Genomic DNA, 18,884 nt, shown 5'->3' with positions numbered 1-18,884 from the left:
GAGAAGGTGGGGGTCCGGGGAGGCCAGGTGGCCGCTATGTTCCCGGGACGGCCGGTATGTCTTCTTGGGGATGGCTTTAGACTGCTCGGCCACCTCCAATTTAAGGCTGTCTTCAAGGCCCCGGCCTGGCCTGGCCCACCTGCACCTGAGCCCCACGACCAGAGAAGAGGAGGAAAGCAGATCGCCCTGCGTCCCCGTGCGAGCCGACCGCGGTGTCTGTGGCTGGGCCAAGGAGCTCCTTCCAAGCCCTGAGAACTGCAGCTTGATGACTGCAGGGGGACCGCTCCGCTAGCTCCTCCAGCGCTGTCCCCGGCCCGGGGGCGGGGGGGGGGGCTTGTGAAAAGAATTGCGCGACCCCTTTCCGGAGCTGTCACCCATAACACCCAGAAAACGCGAAACCTCACGACCAAGGCCGAGGCTTCAGACTGCGGCCCAGGAGACGGATGGTGGGCGATCCCGAGGGTCCTGGAGGCCAGGGGAGCTGGTTCTCGGGAGAACCTATTTGTTGGACTCCAAACACCCACATTCCACTCGGATCCAAGTTATCTGAGAACTGAAACGACATCCCGGGACGAACTGGAGAGGGTTCAACTGATTTACACACTGGGGACTGGGGTTGGAGTTTCTCCCAAGCCCCAGGCCCCTTATACGCCACCTTCGGCTCCCGCGTGGGTTGAGACGGTTGCGGCGGCAGCCAGAATCTGCTAAAGGGCGGAGATGCGAGAAGACGCGAGATGGGGAGGAGGCCTAGATCGCCCCGCACAAGCTCCAGTCCGGTTTTTGCCTCCGACTGCTTGCTCCGTCCCCACCCGCTGTCCCTCGCCCCGCCCCGCCCCGCCCCCCACCTTGGGGCAGGTGAGCCGCGGCCAATGGGCGGGCTCGGGGCAGGTGCCCGCTAACTCTCGCCTCGCATCGCGGTGGCCGAGCCAGGGCTGGACAGTGCTGGGAGGACCGGGGGCGGGGGTCGGACCTGGCTGGACTCGGGAGGGAGGGGGCCGGGCTCAGCCCCCAGGCCGTAGAGGCAGCTCGCAGCATCGCACGGAGCCCGCGCCAGTGCCGGCGCCGGGAGCTGCCCGCTCGGCCGCAGAGGCCGGCGAGCCTAGCTGCGCGCCGTGGCCCGACTCTCCGTTCACTGGCTCGCACACCCCTCGCCGCTCCGCGCCTGGCTCGTGGGCAGGGGCTGAGCGCGGGCGGGCGGGCGGGGGAGGTGAGGGGTGCTGGTGTGTGTGCATGTGCCTGGCTGGGTGCACACCCCGCACGGCGGCGGCGCCAGGACGCGGAGCGCTCCCCAGCGCCCGGCTGCCTCGCTCGGCTCTGGCGGCCGCGACCATGTTCCAGCCCACAGCCAAGCGCGGCTTTACCATCGAGTCTTTGGTGGCCAAGGACGGCGGCACCGGCGGGGGCACTGGCGGAGGGGGTGCAGGCTCCCATCCCCTGGCGGCGGCCGCCTCGGAGGAGCCGCTCCGGCCCACGGCGCTCAATTACCCTCACCCCGGCGCGGCCGAAGCGGCCTTCGTGAGCGGCTTCCCCGCCGCCGCGGGCGCCGGCCGCTCGCTCTACGGCGGTCCCGAGCTCGTGTTCCCCGAGGCCATGAACCACCCTGCGCTGACCGTGCACCCGGCGCACCAGCTGGGCGCCTCCCCGCTGCAGCCCCCGCACTCCTTCTTCGGCGCCCAGCACCGGGACCCTCTGCACTTCTATCCCTGGGTGCTGCGAAACCGCTTCTTCGGCCACCGCTTTCAGGGTGAGTGCCCACGTTGTGCCCGCCTCGGCGGCCGGCCGGCGCCCGTGCTGAGGTGGCGCGGGGAGGCTCGGGGGCGTGCGGGGCCGTTCAGAAGTTGTTGCCGATGAGGCTGCGGGTCTGCAAAGGCCGATTCTTAAGCAGGGACGAGCCACGCCAGATCCATCCGCGCTTCTGCCGCGTTGGGTTCCCTCCCAGAGAACCAGGTTGGGACCTCTAGGCTCTCCCAGGAACGATGCCGGTCCGGACGTCAAGCCCGGGCTCATCCTTGGAGCCTCTCCTGGTCCTCTCTGCGGCTGCCTTAATCTCTCCTGGCTGAGCCAGTCCCATCCCAGAGAGCGCAGCGCCCGCCGCCCTGCCTGCGACTCAGCTGGACCTGGGACCATACTTCGCTCGCATTTCCACCACCAACTCCCAGGGATCAGCCTTCGCCGGCGCTTGGAGGCAGGGGAAAGTCCACCTGCGTGCCCCGGGTCTGTGGGAAGAAGGGGCAGAGGGGAGGGAAACTGGAGAGTTAATGTTCAGTGGTGAGTGCTCTGCTGTCTTGGGATGTTTGTCAGCAACCTCGACCCGACTTCTCCAAGTCACACGTGCTTTTCGGACCTAGGGTGGGAAGGTTTGAAATGGCAAACTGGCTTCCTCCGCCGCTCGCCGACTCCGGGAACCCACCGGCTGCTGGGGGACCAACAGCAGTCCTCCCAGGCAGGGGGCGGGGGCAGAGGGCTTTTAAGGTCTTAGACAGTCCGAGCCCCCTAGTCTGCACTGGGCAGTGGGTTTGCTAAAGAAGATCCCCCACTGGTCTCGGTCTCTCTCTCTCTCTCACTCTCTCTCTCTCTCTCTCTCTCTCTCTCTCTCTCTCTCACACACACACACACACACACACACACACACACACAGGTTTCAATGATCTGACTTTCCCAAAAGAAAGAGTTCCATTAGTTGGAGTTCGTTTTCTTCTTTGAATTTGTTGGAGTTTTTCTTTTCTTTCTTCTTCTTCTTCTTCTTATTTTTTTTTGGAGTGTCCTTAATTTGTGCAGTAATTGGTTTAGTTTCCGGTTTTATTTTGTTAGTGTAGACCGGACCTCAGTCTTATGAGGTTCCATGACTCAGAGCTAGGTAACCCTGATTTTAGCAAAACAAATGAAAAGGATGTGGCTAGAGCTTTGGCTCCTGGAGCTAATCCGAGGGTAAACTGGGTGTACACAGTCAAAATAAACTGGATATTGGGTACAATTATCTAGATAACAGAAGAAAAATGATCTCTTGAAGCTTTCGCTATAGCTGCTTAACTGTTTTCACGGAAAGCCGCTTTCCCCGGCCCCGATTTGTCAGACAATTTTCTCAGTCCCATCTGGTCAAAGGATACTGACCCAACAGATCCCACAAAATAAGATAATGTAATTATTTGAGCAAGAATCTTTGTGGACAGTTTTGTCTGCCCTGGGGATTTCAAAGATTTGCCCAAATCATTTGGGGTGGGGGGAAGGCTATGGTGTCAGCCGCTATGGGAAAGAAACCTGTCAATTAAAATATATGTTTACTGGTAAAATGAAGTATTATTTAAAATTGAGCAAACCACCTCGGTCCTCCATGGACTAGGTCCCCGGCCTGGGTCTCTAAACCTCGCGACCGCGGGGCAATTTGAGAGTCGCGGCTGTTTGTGAACCTTCGGGCCCGGGCCGCGGAGGGACCAGCGGTTAAGAGGCTAGTAGAGAGACAGGGGCTCGGAGAAGAGGGCAGAGCGGGTCCTGACACCTGTGGTCTTTGCTCACTCGGAGATGGCCTCCCGGCGACGCCCTCGGCTTTGGACCCGGCGCTCCACGCCCTCCGCGCTACCTTTCCCGCCTCTGGCCTCGCCCACGCGGGCTTAGGGTGCCAGGGCCGGGGCCGCCAAGCGTCGGGGGCGCCTTGCGAGAGATCCAGCTCCAGCTCTGAGCATCCTCAGTTAGGCGAGGCCGAATAAATCCTCCGCAAAACCCTCTCGGAATTTGCCGCCTCTCCCTGAGCCGTCAGTCCCGGCGGGCACGTTGTCGAGTTGCAAAAACGGTTGCATTTTTCTCCCAAGAACTGTGTCTGGACGCGGAGATGGAGCCAAATGTGGTCGCATTGTTGAACACGGAATCCGTTGGGCACTGAAGGACTTTTCGAATCCTAAGAAGTTTTGGCTTCAGGGCCGGTCATCGTCGGGGCAGACCCCTGCGGCCCGGGCGCCCTTGAGTCCTGCGATCCCGCGGGCCCTCGGGGCTACGAGCCGAGCCATTTCGGGCCCTCCGGCGCCGCGTTTTCTAGAGAACCGGGTCTCTGCGATGCTCATTTCAGCCCCGTTTTAATGCAAGAAGCGAAACCCTACACGAACGAAAAGGAACACGTCTGCGCTCTGTGCGCAGCGCTCTCCAGCAGCGCGGTCCCGGCGCGCGGGGAACCGGCTTCTTCGCTGAGCGAGGCGGTGGGAGAGAAAAAGCCAGCGCGGGATGGTCGGGACCAGGCGGCGGGACGCCGAAGACGGGGGCGGCTTTCGAGGCCTGAACGGGAGGAGCTGGCGGAGACGACGAGTTAGCCGCACTTCGGTGCTATTTCCCCCGGACAGCAGGAACTTTCCAGGCCGAGGAGCAGCGTCGGGAGGGGGCCGTGGGAGACCAGGCCCTCTGGGACTGGTGGTGGTAATGGGCCGGTGCTTCAAAGGGCGCCTTTGTTCCGGCCGGAGGAGGGGGAAAGAGGTTATCTCCGTTGCCGGGCGGGCCTCTTCGTCTCGTAGCCCCAGGCCCCTCCGCCCCGCCATCCGGCCCAGAGCCCCCAGTCTGCCTCGGCCTCTCCAGGAGGGACTGCAGCTCGAGCCCCGGACCTTCGAATCCCTAGCTCCCACCTCCTGCCGCCTCACTCCTGGGAACCTCCGTTGCTAGGTCCCAGCCGGTGCCTTAAAGGGGCCCGCAGAGAAGGCTGGAGGAAAACGGGGCGGGTGGGGTACAGTTACTAGCTCCAGGGAAGACTAAGCCAGCCCCTTTACACTTTTCCACCTGTCCCTGTCTGAAACTGACAGCCCACTCTCAGAGCCCAGAATTACTGCATCTAAACAGGCCACACCGCAACCCAGTCCCAAGCTTGTTCTGCCCTTGTGATCCAATTAAGGGAAACTGAAGCCTTGGTAGGGACGTTTGAGGCCCCCTCTCCATAGGTCAGAGTGAGAGTGGCCCAGGCTCCTAGGCACCACCCTAGTTCTTACACAAACATACAGCTATTGGTGAGTTTCTCAGTTTTGTACTAAACATACTCTTCCTTACAGGAAAGAGCCCTGATTCTTTTGAAGTCAAATCTGTCATCACTAATCAACATCTTGAATACTTTTTTCTGGCCTCTGCTTCTTCTTGGTTGGGTCAGAAGGACCCCTGTGTTTCTGCACATGCAACACAGACTACAGGATACATGCTATCTGTCCCTTCAGGGCATTACAATGAACTGGGCCTATTCTCTCTCCAGTTGAGGGAGACCTCAAGCAACCTACCTTTCCCCTAAAATAGCCTGACTTGAAGCAAAGAGACGTGTATGTCAGGAGGCGCTTGTTGCTTCCATCCTCCACTTTGGGTTTATAAAGACAAACATAGAGAACTCTACCACACAAGTGACCAACACACACCACGAAATTACAAAATAGCCATCAAATCACACACACTGAGGCAGGCTGCAGTCCTGCTTTCTCAGCCCCACACTACTCTTCACACTTCTGCATCCCATTCACTCACAACTCCCCGGTCTCTCCACGCTGCCACTTCACTTCTGACCAATCTGGGCCAGTCAAGCTGCTGAGGCCAAACCCTGCGATCACAGGGGTGGGCTTTCTCTCCCTCTTCAGCTCATTTGTCCAGAGGAAACCACTGCTGGTATTTCACTTGAGCTCAGAATGCTGTTGTTTTTTTGAGGCAATGTATTTTAACATCAGGAAGAAGTGTTTGCTTCCCACCCACCTCTCTCACCTATCTCCGGCCTATCACACTGGCCCTCACTTGAGGCCTTAATCCTTCTTCCTCCCAACTGGATCATTCTTCTCCTTTCTCTCCCTCTTACCCCTCTCTGCCAGACCACCTCCCCTGATCATCTGTCCCCTCCACCACCACAAGCTAAACTTCTCTTCCTTCTGTCAGGCCTGAGAGCCCTGGATCTGCCCCCACCTTGAAGGGCCCAATGGGCAGGGTTCCCTCCCTCCATCTTCCTATGATGTGATCCCACTCACTTTTACAGCAGCACAGATCCAGCCACTTGAAATGGATAAGATGATTGGAAGTTAGTGGCTTCTCCCTCTCAGGCAACTCTGTCTCCCCCCAGGCACTAGCCCCTCATTCCTAGGCAATGCTGTTCCACAGAAAACCCCAACAATAAAGTTTGCCTGTATAGGTGTCCAAAGCCCATGGGTGTGGAGAAAGTCATGTCAGGCAGTTTCCACCAGCAGAGGGATATGAACAGTCACCTGGAGAGTTTTAGCCATAGTATCTCAATTATGTGCCCTTGCTTCACTTACAGAGATATTTCCAGAGATGGGAGATCTCAACCGAATTATCCAAACAATTGTCTTACAAAATGAAACAACAAATCAAATTGAGTCAAACCAGTGGCCGTTTCTGAAGAAATTAATTGGATCGGTCAATCTCAACAACTAACTGTCAAAACATTTCATCTAGTACTCTGCATTGTTGGTGGGTCAGGGTACTGTTATGTGCCACTGCATGAGGCTCCGTGGATGATGTCAGGGCCTGTTTCCAGTCTTGTTGGCATGTGCAACCAAGCCAGAGGTGGTGTGAAGGCCTAGTGGGGGGTTCACTGAGACTGGGGCTGTGGGTGGAAGCTAGTTTCACTTTTGTAGTTCCTGACCCCACCACCTCAGCCCCATCCAGCCCAATGTCAGCCCCTCCTCCTGCATGTACGAACTGAGTCCCCATGATGGCCAACATTATCCAAGGGACAGTTGCACTCTTTGAAAATCCTGTATGGTAGAAAGGAGAAGAAGACAGTAGGAAGGCTGGAGCATGTATTTACACACGCCCATGCAGAAACCAATATATCTATAGCTATATATATTAGAGAGAAAAATGACGTCTAGATATTTATACACATGTTTCTTCAGCAGGGGATTATTCAGGGATGAAGCAAGGCCTTTTTCCACCAGAGAGCAGTAAGTCTCCTGTGGGAAGAGGATTTTACCTGAAGGCCTGAGGGGAGAGAGGTGGGAAAGCCGGGAAGAAGAAACTTAACTTTAGACCTCCAGGTGCTGCCTGGATGTTGACTTAGCCCCTAGCCTATTCTTACCACTTGCAAGGCAGAGCCTTGGCTTGTTGGAAGGAATTTTCTATGGGCTAGTAGCCTGAGCATTTAGTTGCAAGGCTGGTTTAAGCAGGTGTGAAGGGAGAGTTCCTGGGATACCCTCTAGTTCTTGAATCTGTATTTGGTAGGGGAATGCCTAACAACCTGGCTGTTCCCCTTACCACTCTCCTGACACCCAGCCCCGTCTCTGCTCTTGGTCCACTTTGAGGGAGACATGACGGGGCAAGCCAACAAAACGGGCTTCCCACTCCTTGGCCTCTTAGGTTGCTCCAGGCACTGTGGATTTGGGCCTCACCAGGCCTGGGCCCACTTCCTGGCCTAACAGTGATCTGCAGCGCTGCGGTTCCGCGAGGCCCCCTCAGCCGGGAGGTGTTGGGAAAGGGAGTGGACTTACGGAAGGGGCGGCAAAAGAGAAAGAGGAGAAGTGCGTGTGTCAAGGGTTGGAGAGGGCATCGGAGCACTCCGGGGCGTGTGCGAGAGCGCGGTGCGATGGGTAGCTTGGCCGGCTCCCGCGGGCGGCCCGTTGGCCGGGCTGCGGCTCACGGCGCCCTTCTCTCTGTCTGTATCTGCGTGTGTTGCCGTCGGCGACGCGGCCGCAGCGAGCGACGTGCCCCAGGACGGGCTGCTTCTGCACGGCCCCTTCGCGCGCAAGCCCAAGCGGATCCGCACGGCCTTCTCGCCCTCGCAGCTTCTGCGACTGGAGCGTGCCTTCGAGAAGAACCACTACGTGGTGGGCGCCGAGCGGAAGCAGCTGGCCGGCAGCCTCAGCCTCTCCGAGACGCAGGTAATGATCCTCGCTGCGCCCGGGGGCCGGGTGGAGGGGGGGCCGGAGCGGCCGGCCTTGCCCCCAGCCTTCCCCAGCTTCTCCCGCTACCCCTGCGGCGCCCCCGTCACGCCTGTCTTCCCTCCGACTGTATGCAGCCTCGAAGAGGCCACAGGACTTTTATTAAACACTAAGGACCCACCGGGAGGTTGGGATCAAACCTTATCCCGACCCCACTCCCATAGCCCATAGGAGGTGCCAGTTGCCAGAAGGCCGCTGGCGCCCTCGGGAGCCGGCCGAGCGCTGAGCGCCCAAGCCGCGGTCACTCCGCGCCCACCCGGGCCCTCTGGCGCCGTCTCAGCCCTGCGGTTACTGCAGCCCTTCTCCCGCCACTGTTCCGGGGGCGCTCAGGGGTGTGTGGGGTGCCCAGGCCTGTCTCGCACTGGCTTCGCTGCTGTTCAGGGGCAAAGCGGGCAGAGGCCTCGCTGTCCCCCAGCGGGTGTGCTGTGGGGAGAAAGCCCACGTGTCCTCAGGCTATAAACATCAGAAGCAGAGGGATTAGGCGGGAGCGCGCAGCCCTGCTGGGGGTCCAAGGAGGGCACTGATCTCTGCCCAGCCCGGCTGGCAGGGCTCTGAAACTGTGGCGTGTGTGCGCGGGCGTTGGCGGGGCCTGGGGACGGTGGGAAAGCAGATTCTGGTCCTCGGACCTGTTTCCAATCACTTGAAGGGCTGTTGCGTTGGGGAGGGAATAAACTGCAACGGAGTTGAAGGGGTTTGAACTGGGTGAAATTACAATCACCACGTAGTATTTTTGTAATTGATAATTAGAAAAAAAATTTAAAGAACTAGAAGGGAATTATAGGAAGGCAGATTTGGGTTTATTGTAAGTAAAGACTTTGCCATAAATAAATGCTGTCTGGAAGCACCGCTAAGCTCTTAGTCCGCCCGGAGTCCAACGTGCGGGGGTGGCTGGCTGCTGCCCTGGAGGCGGATTTCAGTATCTGAATGGGCTTCGGGAGACCTTAACTCCCTTCTGTCCCTGACAGCGCCCAGATTTGCAAAGAGAGAGGTCGGCTGGCGCGGCCCAGCAGCTCTCGCCCGCCGGCATTTCATCTTCCGCTCCCCTTTCTGCTCGCCTCGCCCCTCTTACACCACCGTCCTCCACCCTAGTCCCGGACAGTGAGAAGGCGTCCGGCTGGAGGTGGGGGTGGGGTGTGTGTGCAGCCTGGGGTCTCCCGGGTAGCAGTGAGGATAGATGGAAGGCGTCGTGGGGGAGTCCAAACCCAAACTTCGTCCCCAGCATCCTGCAGCCCCGACCTCACTCTTTGCCGCTCACGTCGCATTTTGCTATCTATTGTCCTATCTGTCTGATGCCCTATTTCATCAATGCATTGCTCCCATCTCCGCGGCAGGACCCGGGCTTTTTCAGATTTGCTAGCTGGGCTGTTCTAACTGCAGAGATAAAGCTTACAAAACAACGGACTTAATTTTAAAAACGTTTTAAAGAAAGATATGTTTTTTAAAAAAGAAGTTAATAAAATAATACCCCCTTTTCCCTCTTGGCAAACAGTGTTTTAAAATTGTTGTTTAAAACAAGGTGTCAACTTAAGAATGGTATTTATACTTAACTTCATTTTAAAAGTATTAGTTATTAAATTTTAATTGCAGAAGTGTAAGAAAACAAAACCGTTTATAAGCCCACCATCCACAGATTAACACTTGTTGAAATAATGTCATTCTTTTTAAACTTTCAATTTTTTAGCTCAGTCAGAGCATTTTTAATTGACTTTCCTTCAACTGAACCTATCTGCCTGTCAGTATTTGCTCCTAACAATGCCAGTTAGTAAACCCAATGATTTTCTCTTTCATTTTTATTATAAGGTGCTTAAACATATATTTAAAACAAAACCAGATAGAAAATAAAGTGTATCCAGCTTCACTAACGATCAAAACGCATGGCTAATCTTGTTCCATCTATATATGAGCTGGTTAAGCATATGAAACAAACAAACAAACTAATAGAACTGTGGGAGATTTAAGCCTGAGAAACCTCCTTGTAGAGTCCTGTCTTTCCAGGTGAGGCCTTTGAGACGGAGAGATGAATTAGGCAGACCACCCCGTGCAGGCAGATGGGATTTCAGTATCTGCCTCCCTGCTAACTGACTGTGTGACCTTGGGCCAGTTACTCAACCTCTCTGAGTTCTGTTTTCATCATCCATAAAATAGGTTGTTTAAGGATTAAAGGCACCTAATATGAACTCAAATAAGATTAATTCTCACCCCCAGTGCTTCCCTTCCTTTTGTTGAAAGTAATATGTCAAATTAGTGTTATAATAAGATCCAAACCTGGAATTCCTGACTCAGTCTTTTTCATCACCAGAGCTGTCTTTCTGTCCCTCTCGTAACTATCATTAAGACCTAGGCTATATAACTAACTAATTATCTATTTATCTCTCTGTATTTGCCAGGCAGGCTGACCTGTCATTTCTAGCTATCAACTATTTGTCAAGCATCAGTCACTCCCATCAGCCCCCTGCCATCTACTTCTACTGTCAATATCTATATTCATCTCTCACAGAGAGCTATTTTATATCTAGCCATGTACTTCTGTCTGCTTTCATTAATCTGCCTCTGCAAAGCTGGTTAATTTATATTTCCTATTTTTTATTAATTCTATCTTCTTCTTAACAATAATTCCTATTTACCCAACTGTTGATTATCTCTTTATCATCTACTCTGTTTTACCTTCTGTATCTCTACCATCCTTCTCAAACTTCCATCTCTATAGATCTTTAGCAGCTGACAGTGTATGCATATGTCTGTAATGGTTATCATCTCATCAGCTCTCACTTTGTCTTTTTTTTTCTGGGCCTCAGTTGCTGATCTGAAAGATTGAATGAAATGAACTCCAGGGTTCTTTTCAGCCTTGAGCTTCTGGCTCATCTATATTCTACTTCTCTGTATTTCTGTATAATCCCTCCTCCAGGTTCTCAGAACTCACAGCATATCTCCCACATATCATAATATTTATAGGACTTTGCTATTGTTTAATAATCTTCCATGTCCAAATGTCAGTCTGTACACTGGTTGCATTCATCTCTCAAAGAAATCTTAAAATGCAGATTCCTGGACCCTGCTCAGGAGATTCTCTTAGGAGTTCCAGGATGGGACCCAGGAAAGATTTTAAAACAGCTCTCTGGGTGATCCTGATAAACAATAGGCCTGAGCATCTCAGCTCTGGGAGGCAGAGGCCAAGCCTTCCTATTTCTTGCTGTGCTCCAGGGCCCAGCTCAGTGACCAGCAAAAAGTAGATGCTCCATAAATATGTATTGAATGAACGGGCAAGTTTCTCTTGATTGCATACTTATCCATATGTTAACTTTACCAGTCATTTCCCTCACTCTCTGCTGTCACTGCTCCCTTTCTGTCCCTCTCCTTCTATCACTCCCTTACGCTTTCATAGCTGATTGTTGATCTAGATGATCAAATTTTATTTACCAGTTCATGGATGAAACTTCTAGGAGGGTTAAGCAGATTGGTGTGGGGGTCTTAGTTCAGAGTTCAGGGGTGTCTGTATGCCCAAAGCTCTAGCATGGGATATTGGGGGTGGGCAACCTGAGATGCTTTTTGGGGGTAGGGCTATAGTTTGGTTGCGTGTGGGGTATTTGTACTGGGATGGCCGTGGGTTAATCCAGGAGGTGGAGGGAGGGGCCCTGGGCAAGGGCTAGGTCTTCCTTCTGGCTCTAATTATTTGTTCCTCACTGTTGTGCAGCCCAGGAGTCTGACTGGAGTGAAGCCCATCTAAGCTTCAGTCCTGGTGGCTGGTGGGGCAGACTTGGGCCTGGGTCAGGTCAGAGCCTTGAGTGTGTGTGTGTGTGTATGTGTGTGTAATGGGTATATGTAACATATGTATGCCCATAATGTGGAGCACATGTGGGCTTAGTGTGATCAATGCCCAAGGGTCAGGTGCTATCCTATGTACACATGGCATGGAGTGCCTCTGTGAGCTTCTGTGCATGTGTGGGGGGCACATTAGTTTTGGGGGGAGTGAGAGAAAGCATTTGGTTGCTTCAGCTGATTGATTGGTTAGTGTTTCCAGCCACTCCTCCAGCTCTGAACCGTTCAGGAGGTGTTTCTTGACCTTCCCTGGCTCAGTTTAGCTGAGCTAAACTGTGAGGGAAAAGCATGCAGAAATGTGGTGTCTTGGCCTTGGAGATTCCTCATGCAGTGCCAGGGCATGTGAGGGGTGAGTGACCGGAGTCCCATTGAAGCCACAGCTGTGGACTGAGGGAGTCAGGGGAGAGCTGCATCGGTGGAAGTCTCCTGGGAGGCCACAGACATGCAAGGCTTGGAGGGATGTGTGGGTTGGTGGGAAGAAAGGGGAGGCTTTGAGATTAAGACGGAGCGGGAGTTGTCAAGTTTGGCTACCTTCTTGGGTCCCGAGAGCATGGGTGGTGGGGTCTTAGGAGGCAGGAGTGTGTAGTCACCTACCTATGGGTTTCTCCCCCCAGGGGCATGGTAAGAAGACTTCCTGCCTGGAATATCTGCCTTTTGGGAGATGGCTGAGAGGGAGATATCCTAGGGACTTGAATTTTAGGGAAAGGTTACTAGCTCACTGTGTGTTCTGAGATGGACTCACCCCTTCTCTAAGTCTTGGCTTTTCTCCAAGAACTTCTGCACCTCTCAAGCTCCGGGAGTCCAGTGGGAGGCAGGAGAGGGCACGGGAGGTAAGGGAGACTGGAATGGTTCTCTGAGGGTGTGGTCCTGAGCAAGCAGGCAAATCTTGTGATGTCTCCCTGAGAGTGAGGGCAAGCATCCAGGGTGGATTGAGAGAGGAGGAACCAAGAAAGCTCAGGAAGAGTTAGGACTCTAGTTGATGGGGAGTCAGAGGTGACCTCAGTTTGGTGGGGTGAGGGTTGGGCTTCGCACGGCATTGGGCTTGACACTGAGAGCGGGACCAGTTCACATGATCAGATGTTAGGAAGTGGATCCCAGTGGAGAGGGCAGGGGGGTGAGCAGGCTGAGGAGTGGCTTGATTGATGTCGCTAAGCTTCTTTCTAGTATGGGGACTTTCTCTGTGTTTGAGGATGACAGAATAGGAGGACACAGGCTTAAATTAAAACAGAAGAGACAACAGAAGGCCATAAGGAGGAACTTCTTTTATCAGAGTTACAAGACTCAAATGTCCCTTGATAGAGGTTTTTGAACTCCTTGATGAGAGGACAGGTATTCACCTGAAAGTATGCAGGGGCCAGGAGCCATGGACTCTCCCATTTGGGATGGGCTAAGATGGGGAGTGGTGGAAAAGAAGGGATCCAGACCTGGTTCATTCAAAGGTAAAGTCTGAAACATTGGCTGGAGTTGTAGTTTGCTTGTTTGTAAGTTCATTTGTCCATTCACTCACGCACATCTCCATTCATTAATGCGTACCGTGATCAATCTGCTAATGCCTTAATGCCTTCATTCATTTATTCATTCATCCGCAGCAGTTTTACCTTCTTTATCCTACCTGACTCAAGCTGACCCTTGTCCCCTCAACAATGGATCTTCCTCTCCTCCTGTCCCCCCCAGAAGTGGTTAATCCAATCCACAGTATAAAGAATTAAGAACTGACCCTCTTGTAGAAGTGTCCACTGAACTAAGCCAAAACAGGATCCCATCTCTGCAGCAGTTAGCTCTTTCAAAACCCCCTTTCCATTTAGACCTCAATCCCTCTACCATTGATTTTCTCCTGTTTTCCAGGTTGGCCCAAGCGCCTCTTTCCTAGATCATAGGGCTAGGTCACTTCACCTCTGCCCCACTGGCTGAACGTACCTGGAACATGCCCACTGGGCCTCCAAAGCCAGCTAACACACCACTTTCGTTCTCCCGGTTCCCGTACCATCTGATGAGGAGACAGAGGTTTGAGCAAATAAATTAACATGTTGCTGGGGTCATTGTTACTGAGACAGAAAAAAGCACTAAGGAGTTACAGACAGGTGATGGGGCACATCCAGTCTAGGAACAAGGGAGCAGGGTTTCGAAGCCTAAGTAAGAATATTCCAGGTGGTGTAACTCAGACAAAAGTGGAGACTCTTGGAAGGATCTCGCTTATCAGAAAACTGAGAGACGTTGAGTGAGGTGGGGACTTGGGCGGCCCCAAGGAACCTCTCTTTCCCCAAACCCAGAGGGCTCAGAGATGGGTGAGGGGTTCCTCCAGCCAGCACCCCAAGTGCGCCCTGGACTTGAAAGGTGAGTAGCGTGCCGGTGTTGAGGGGAGGCAGTGCAGAATAAGCAGGCCTCCTAAGGCCACTCCCACTGCGCTGGTACCCACAGTATGTGACCTGGTTCCTTTCTAGGTCCTCTCTCCTTTAGGGAAGGGGTTCTGGGGTGACCCCAGCGTTGCCTGGCTGGGGTGTCACTCTTATCTCTTACTACATTCGGAGACCAGTTCCTTTTCTTTTTCCAAATAAAAAAATTACTGGTAATTGTTATCAGTAATGCATTAAAGAAAAGTCAGAAAAGTGGAAAGAAGAAAGACAAGTCACCCATACTTTGGGTACATTTCCTTCTAGTCTTTTTTCCCCATGCATAGGCTTTGTTTTTCCATGGCTGTGATCACACTGTGCCCAAACTGTGCATCCTGCCATTTTCACTGATATTACTAAGTCATAAGCATCCCCTTGTTATTACAGTCTTTGTAAACAGCATCTGGACACTCAGCCCAAGGCTGTTCTCCGGAAGATAGCCAGGCTGCCTGGGGAGAGAGTTTTCGTCCCTGTTTCTAGAGAGCTGCCTCCTTGACCCTAGTAGTTTTCATGGAGAAAGTATTCAGAATTGCTTTTCATTTGTATGTACCAGGAAGCCAGCCCTGGTGTGAAAACACACCCTGTGCCCTGTGCCCAAGAAGTTTTCCTTCTTTGGGCCAGTGATGCTGGGCAAGAGTAGCAGCCTAGGTCCATCCCACTAGAGGCGAGTCTCCTTCTGGAAGGAGACTGGGGAGTGTGTGTGGGAGGGAGAAGGTGCAGAAAGGGGCCCTGTGTCCCTGGTGCTGCCCCAGATCACGCAGCAGCAGGCTGGCCATGCTTAGCCCTCAGCCAGCCCCTCGGGCTCTCAGGAACACCGCCCCAGGCCTGAGTCACACACAAGGCTTGCACAGGAGTCTGGGCGAGCTCACCCGCCTACGGGCTGGCACAGTCACAGTGGGCTACAGGGCGGGGGGCAGGGGCCAGGCTGGCTGCCAAATGGTTGTGCCGAGAACCACCCAGGGCCCAGCTAGCCCTGTGCCCAAGGAAAGGTGGGCATGGAATCTAGAAGCCCTGCGCCTGGAGCATCTGCCATCCTCCCCATCTATCTGAGCTGGGACATGCAGGCAATGGGTTTGAAGCCAGCTCTGGAAATGAGGGAAGAAGCCCTTTCCTCACTGTCCACCAAGGCCAGGTACCTCACCTCTTCCTGTCCCTGGCTGGCTGCTCTGTGTGTCATTGACCACTGGCTGCCCTCACACCTATCCTCGTGCTCGAAAATCAACGGGCAAGGCAGATGGTACCATGGAAACCCTGGGGAGGGGTGGGCTGTTGGAGGAGCCCTGGGTTGGGTCGGCTCCATGGAGGGGACAGAGAGGAGTGCCTGGGAAATGTGAGAGTGGGGCATCCTGGGCACGAAGCTACTCCCTGGGCCTGGATGCCAGGCCTGCTTTGGCTGTCACTGCCTGGCTTTATGCCTACGGCCTGTACTTTTCACCCATTCTCAGGGAGCAGGGGCAGAAGCAGGTAGTGTTTCTGAGGTTTGCCTTTAAGCCTGCCCAGGATTCAAGGATCTCCCCTCAGCAGTCACTGCTGCTGCCAGACCGAGGTGCTCATCATCATTCCACACACGTGACTTACCGCTCACCACCTGCTTGGGCACCGTGGATCACTCCAACTGCAGTTGGCTAAACCTACCTGCTTTTTAAATGTGCTGACATTTCAGGAAACCATCCATGCCTCGTAACCCTGCCCTTCGGCACCACCTTCCCCAGAGACCCTCTGGAATTCCACCTGAGGTTGCTAAGACGGGGTCCTCTGGTGAAACAGACCAGCCTAGACAGCATGAGAAGCTAGAGCCTCGAGCAGCAGGGTCCGTGACCCTAGGAGCGCTCTGGCTGTCCCGGGCGCTGCTCTGGGTGTGGACATCACCTCCTGGTTATGTAGCTGTGTCCACTCTGCCTCTTTGTGCCACAAAGAGCACAGGGTTGCCCCGGGGGGTGGCACTCACTCCAGGCCATCAGAACCCGTGTGATGGCTTCTTGTATATTCCCTCATTTACTGTTCACATCAACCCTGAGAAGGAGTAATTATTAATCTCTTCTCTAAAAACTGGTAAAGGGTTTCCCTGGTGGCGCAGTGGTTGAGAGTCCGCCTGCCGATGCAGGGGACGCGGGTTCGTGCCCCGGTCCGGGAGGATCACGCATGCCACGGAGCGGCTGGGCCCGTGAGCCAGGGCTGCTGAGCCTGCACTTCTGGAGCCTGTGCTCCGCGGCGGGAGAGGCCACAGCAGTGAGAGTTCCGCGTACCACAAAATAAATAAATAAATAAATAAATAATAAAAACTGGTAGAGACTCAGGTCTCTCTGTTCCTGTGGTTCCAGGAACCAGGATGCTTGGCAGTTCCATGACCCCCTCCTTTCCCTCTGTTGAGGGGACAGGAAAACGGCCGCTCTCTGGCCCACTGTGCCCTCTCCCTGGCCCCCCTCATTTGCATCTGGAAGGGCAGACCTCCAGATGCATGAGGTGGCACCGGCCAAAGGAGACAACCCTGGCCTCGGTTTCCCTCTCCGGCTCCCAGCTCAGCCTGAGTGCTGAGGCCCTGGTGGCTGCTCTGGGGGCCTCCTGGGTGTTTCTCACCTGTGCCCCTCCCTCCCTGGCCCAGGTGAAGGTGTGGTTCCAGAACCGGAGGACAAAGTACAAGCGGCAGAAGCTGGAGGAAGAGGGGCCCGAGTCGGAGCAGAAGAAGAAGGGCTCCCACCACATCAACCGGTGGCGCATCGCCACGAAGCAGGCCAACGGGGAGGACATCGACGTCACCTCCAATGACTAGGGTGTGGGCGGTCACAAACCCACGAGGGCGGAGTGCTGCTCGCTGCTGGCCAGGCCCCTCGGTGGGCCCGGCAGGACTCTGGCCACTCCTTGGCCAGGCTGCGTGGAGGCCTCAAGTCACGGCCCCAGAGGGCTTGGAGCCTGGGGCCACCACCGACAGAGGGACAAGAAATGGGCTGGCTGAGGCCCGGGACTGCTCGACCTTCTCCTCAGAGAGCCTGCCTGCCTGAGCAGGCTGCAGGCCACTGCAGCCTCCCAGCCACTCTCCATTTCTCTTATCTCCTTTTTGTTTTGATGCGTTTCTGTTTTAATTTATTTTCCAGGCACCCGCTGTAGTTCTTAGTGATCCCCTTGTGTCTCCCTTCCCTATGGGAATAATAAAAGTCTCTCTCTTAATGACACAGGCATCCAGCTCCAACCCCAGAGCCTGCGAGCCTGGCGTGGTGGATTCTGGCTCTGAGGGCCACTGGGGGGACTGGCAGAGCAAGCTTGTTCAGGGCCTGGGAGCCTGGGGTGGGGCCTCGGAGACTCGATCCATTAACTCTTCTCCTTTCTTGGTGGTTGACCCTGGTCTCTAGCTTCAACTCCACAGCAAGAGAACCTGAGGCTAGATGTAGGGAAGGACCACCCTGTGTCTTGAGGGAGGCTATGCTCAAGTCTCTCCAAACTTAATGAGCAGCGGGAATCAGGCCCAGGTGGGTTGGGGAGGAGAGAGCGTCTGTACTTGCCCACGCGTAGAGCTCTGGTGGCTTCTCCAGTTGAGGGAAAAACAGAGGAAACGGGGAGTGTTGGGGGCTGGGTGGAGGGCGCACCATTCACAGAGGTTGACAGTCCCTGCCGCAGGTCCTGGCCCCACCGGGATGTTCACCTGTCCCTGGAGAGCACCCCCCCCCCCGCCACCCTCCCGGCAGAGGAAAGCTTCAGATGAAAGTGTCGGACCTCGGCTTGAGGCCAAGCTCGAAACTGGTTCCCGAGGGCTCAGGGCCTCCCAGCCTGGCAAAGAGCTCAAGGCAGGGCCCGCTAATCTCTTTAGTTCATCTGCCTCCAGTTTGTGCACTTGTCTTTCCTGCTTGTCACACATCATGTCTTCCTTCATCCTAAGAAACAAAACCTGTATATTCCGAACACCCTTCCCCTTCCGACGTCCAGACCTGCCTCCACCTCTTCAGCGCCCATGTGCCACCCAACCCCTTGCTCTCCCTCCTCTGCCTCACCACTGGGCTGAGGCTCATGACCGCCACCAACCACAGTTACTGCCACCCTTGTGGCCAGACTCCACACCTCCTGTCTGGCTTCACTGTGCCCCATCTTCTGGCCATTCCCTCCTAGGTTCCCCACTCCTCCCTGCCTTCACTCCAGTAACTCTGACACCTCTTCCTGCCTTTCTGAGTCCTCCCCAGTCTTACCCCTGTCCCGTCGCCTCTGTCCACCTCGGGGTCAGTCCGTGCTCCTCCCGCCTCCCTCACTGTGCCTTCCGCCTGGGCCTTTGCATCCACCTGCAGGACTTCTCTTTGCTTCCCAGCCAATGCCTCCAGCCAACCTCTGCTGAGCTGCAGACCTATGAGCCCGCTGCCTGCTGCCCTCCACGCTCCCCAGCACCTCAAACCCAACGTGTTCACAGCTGACTCACGGCCCCGCTTGCTCTCTTCCAGGATTGCCCACCTTCGCAAACAGCCAAGGTTTCTTCTACCTTGGGAAACAGTGTACATGGATCCCGGGGGTTTGGGAGGGGAGGGCAGGGGTGGGAGGCATAATGAGGTTTGTGCAGATGTCAAGGATGAGGCCCACTTCAAAGGAGGACCTGCGTGCTGCGGCTAGGGTTCTCTTCCTCAAGCTCAAATAGGACCACGCCACCCCCTTCCTCAGGCCCCCACTCTGCTCCCGTCTTTCCCACCCTTGGCCTCTCCTCCTTTGCTACTGGTGCCCTCTGCTTCAGTCTCACCCACGTCATCCCTGTCCCCCAGTGAGCCACGTGTTTGGCCTGTGCTGTGCCTTTACTTATCCTATTCTTGGC

General features: G+C 54.9%; 1 protein-coding gene across 1 annotated transcript; it reads left to right on the top strand.

The window, feature by feature from the left end:
• Nucleotides 1–1,230: 1,230 nt before the first annotated feature.
• EMX1 (empty spiracles homeobox 1) lies at nt 1,231–17,263 on the top strand (the record flags this gene model as incomplete). Its single annotated transcript, XM_081254095.1, has 3 exons — nt 1,231–1,744; nt 7,651–7,835; nt 16,704–17,263. The coding sequence occupies 3 exons, from the start codon at nt 1,231–1,233 to the stop codon at nt 16,869–16,871; spliced, it is 867 nt and encodes a 288-aa protein (XP_081110221.1). The 3' UTR covers nt 16,872–17,263.
• Nucleotides 17,264–18,884: the final 1,621 nt, after the last annotated feature.

Source organism: Mesoplodon bidens (genome assembly GCF_964165515.1).
Source record: "Mesoplodon bidens genome assembly, chromosome: 14".
Classification (NCBI taxonomy): domain Eukaryota; kingdom Metazoa; phylum Chordata; class Mammalia; order Artiodactyla; family Ziphiidae; genus Mesoplodon; species Mesoplodon bidens.
The sequence above is the reverse complement of the archived record's forward strand: the minus strand, read 5'-3'. Positions and strand labels throughout refer to the sequence as shown.